We start from the raw sequence: 3,013 nt of genomic DNA, 5'->3' as shown, positions 1-3,013 counted from the left end.
TTTTCTGGTGCAAAGCCCTCTGTCTGCACCACCTTGGGTCTGTGCCGTCCTTGGTCATATTTATCCTCTCACAAGGCTAACCATCCTCATGGAGTTCTACACACCTGACTGTCCCCCGTCCCAGCACTCCTGGGCTGGGGCCTGACCCTGTTCCTTACACACCAGCCACTCGGGCCTCCCTCACCACTTTCTCAGGGGGCCTTGTCTGGGCACAGGCTCACTGACCCCTAGCCTCTTCTGGGCTGCCGGAAAGATTGGGGATGGTCTCCTAGAGACCCCCTCACATCTGTCCCTCTTCCCAGGTCCAGAGAGCCACAATTACAGTCACTGCAGCTCCTGTCACATCGCAGCCACACGGCTGCCAATGACAGCACAGAGGCTGGCACCCCTCCCCCACAGGCCCCCACAGACAGGTCCACGTGCGTCCCCAGATGCCTGAATCACTGCTGACGGTTTGGGACCTGGAGGCCGTGGGCTCCTGGGGAGCCACTGGGGAGGGGGGTGGCGGCCACGTCGTCTCCCAGGAACACCTGCGGACATAAATAGGCAGCGAGCGAAGGCAGCCCAGCACAGTCCGCACAGCGGCCCCACACACTGTGCCCACCTGCTCCAGGATGCCGGACACCATGCTACCCGCCTGCTTCCTGGGCCTGCTGGCCTTCACCTCCGCCTGCTACTTCCAGAACTGCCCGAGGGGTGGCAAGAGGGCCATGTCTGACCTGGAGCTGAGACAGGTATGACTGTGGCCCATCTCAGGGCTGCATGGAGGGGGCAGAGCCCTAGGGCTGGCATCTAGTGCAGGGGCTGGGAGGGAAGGAAGTCATGGGGGAGGCAAGGCTTTAGGGGACCGGCCCAGAAGAAGGGAGGCTTGACATGGCTGGGCAGAAGGGGCCAGGCTGCCCGGCAGGCTAGGACGGGCTACAGGACTTCCTAGACACTATCCCCAGCCAGGCAGGGGATGCAGGAAAGACAGCTGTTACTCCGGTCTGTGAGACCTGGGATTGGGGCCGGTCCATGAGACCTGGACAGCTAGGCCTCCTCTGTGCCCATGGGGACCTTGCAGCCCCGACAGGCTCTGTCCCAGCCAGGATTGGAGGCTTTCCCATCCAGCCTTCAGCCTCTGCTGGTCACAGCGCCCCCCCCTCCCCCCCCCCCCCCAAGCCTCACACAGAAGCTGGCCATTGCTCTGAGCTCATTCGAGTGAGGGTGCCACTTCCTTCGAGGAAGTTCTGCTGGGTACCTAGCCCAGTTCTCCTGTGCTGCACGACCAGTAGATTCCCTTGTATCCATTCCCTTCCATTTCCATTGGAAGGAAATCCAATCAGCATGCCCAGTTCTGCCCAGGCCACAGGTGGCTAAATTTTGAGCCACTGAACAAACTAGAGTGGATAGGGAGCAGCCCCCACAGACTACCCTTCTCTCTGCTTGATACCTTTGGAAGCCTGAGTCACTAAGGGGCCTCATGCTCTCCCTGGGTCTCCGGCTCCTTTCACCCACAGTCCACAGAGGTGAGCAGAGGTCAGGGCCCAGAGAGGCCCACCAGCTTGCTGCGAAGGGACAGGAAAGGGGAGGAAGGGCCTGGAAGTGTTCTGGGCGTGGCAGGACGCTCTCTGCTAGGGGCGTGGGTGCTGAAGATCAAGTTTGAGTGAGGGCGCAGGAGAAGGTCTGAGTTATGGGAAGGGCGGTGGGCAGCTGAGAAGGGTGCACACCACTGATAGCTCCAGAGCTGAGAGGGAGGGTGTCTTCCGTGTAGCCCGGGGGTGGGGGTGGGGGTGGGGTGGGACAGAGAGGGTGCTGAGGGCTGTCACTGAGTGAGGTATCCTCAGTCACCTGAAAACCAAGGGGGTTTAGTGGACGTGTGCCCCCGCCCGTGACCGCGGCCCCCGCACACCCCGGGCCTCGCAGGGCCCGCGCTCACCCCCCGCCCCCCTCCCTCCCGCCAGTGCCTCCCCTGTGGCCCCGAGGGCAAAGGGCGCTGCTTCGGGCCCAGCATCTGCTGCGGCGACGAGCTGGGCTGCTTCGTGGGCACGGCCGAGGCGCTGCGCTGCCAGGAGGAGAACTACCTGCCGTCGCCCTGCCAGTCGGGCCACAAGCCGTGCGGGAGCGGTGGCCGCTGCGCCGCCGCGGGCATCTGCTGCAACGACGGTGCGCTGCCGGGGCGGCCCGGGGGTGGCGGGGGCGGGGCCGGGGTCCAGGTGGGGGCGGTGCGGAGGTTCCCGTGGGCGCGGCCCCGGGGGCGGGCGGGGGCGGGGCCGGGGTCCAGGCGGGGCAAGTCCGGAGGTTCCCGGTGGGCGCGGCCCCGGGGGCGGGCGGGGTCCCGCGGGCCCCGGCTGGTCGATCTCGGTCGGTCAGCGGCGCGCTCTGCCCGTGCCCCCCGCAGAGAGCTGCGTGACCGAGCCCGAGTGCCGGGAGGGCGCTGGTTTTCACCGCCGCGCGCGCGCCAGCGACCGGAGCAACGGGACCCAGCTGGACGGGTCGACCGGCGCCCTGCTGCTGAGGCTGGTGCAGCTGGCGGGGGCGCCCGAGCCCGCGGAGCCCGCCGCACCCGGCGTCTACTGAGCCGCCCGCTCCCCCCTCCCGCCCCCGCAGTCCAGAAAATAAACCTTTTAAAATGCACCCGCGAGTGTCTGTTTCCGTCTCCAGGGGTGAGGAGGGGGGCAGAAGAGACGGTGGGGCGCGGACCCCCCCACCTCACCCGCCGCAACTAGTCTGGGATCTTTAAGGGAAGAGATCTTGGCTCTGCAGAGTTCTAGGGACCGGGCGACCTGAGGGGGGGGGGGGGGCAGAGCCAGAGCCGGGAGTAGGGCATCCTCTGGTAGAGGCATAGAAGTAAAGGCAAGGAGGAGAGAGACATTGGTGGACGAGATAGTGAGAGAGGACAGAGGAAGCCGAGATGGAGAGACAGAGGTTGAGAGCCTCAGAGGGAAGCGCGAGAAAGGCCGAAGGGGAGGAGCCAAGGGAGTTCCAATCCCCACTTACATCCCAGGAGACTGAGGCACAGCTTCAGGGACCC

The 3,013-nt window shown here is 65.6% G+C and overlaps 1 protein-coding gene across 1 annotated transcript; it reads left to right on the top strand.

Moving 5' to 3' along the window:
* The first annotated feature begins 439 nt into the window (after positions 1-439).
* On the top strand, positions 440-2,616 carry AVP (arginine vasopressin). The gene is made up of 3 exons (XM_040447522.1): positions 440-734; positions 1,944-2,145; positions 2,381-2,616. Exons 1-3 carry the CDS (start codon positions 615-617, stop codon positions 2,557-2,559), a joined length of 501 nt encoding a protein of 166 aa, XP_040303456.1. The 5' UTR covers positions 440-614; the 3' UTR covers positions 2,560-2,616.
* The last annotated feature ends 397 nt before the right edge of the window (positions 2,617-3,013 follow it).

The sequence above is a fragment of the Herpailurus yagouaroundi genome, unplaced genomic scaffold (assembly GCF_014898765.1).
Source record: "Herpailurus yagouaroundi ecotype Mexico unplaced genomic scaffold, PumYag 196, whole genome shotgun sequence".
Lineage (NCBI taxonomy): Eukaryota > Metazoa > Chordata > Mammalia > Carnivora > Felidae > Herpailurus > Herpailurus yagouaroundi.
The sequence above is the reverse complement of the archived record's forward strand: the minus strand, read 5'-3'. Positions and strand labels throughout refer to the sequence as shown.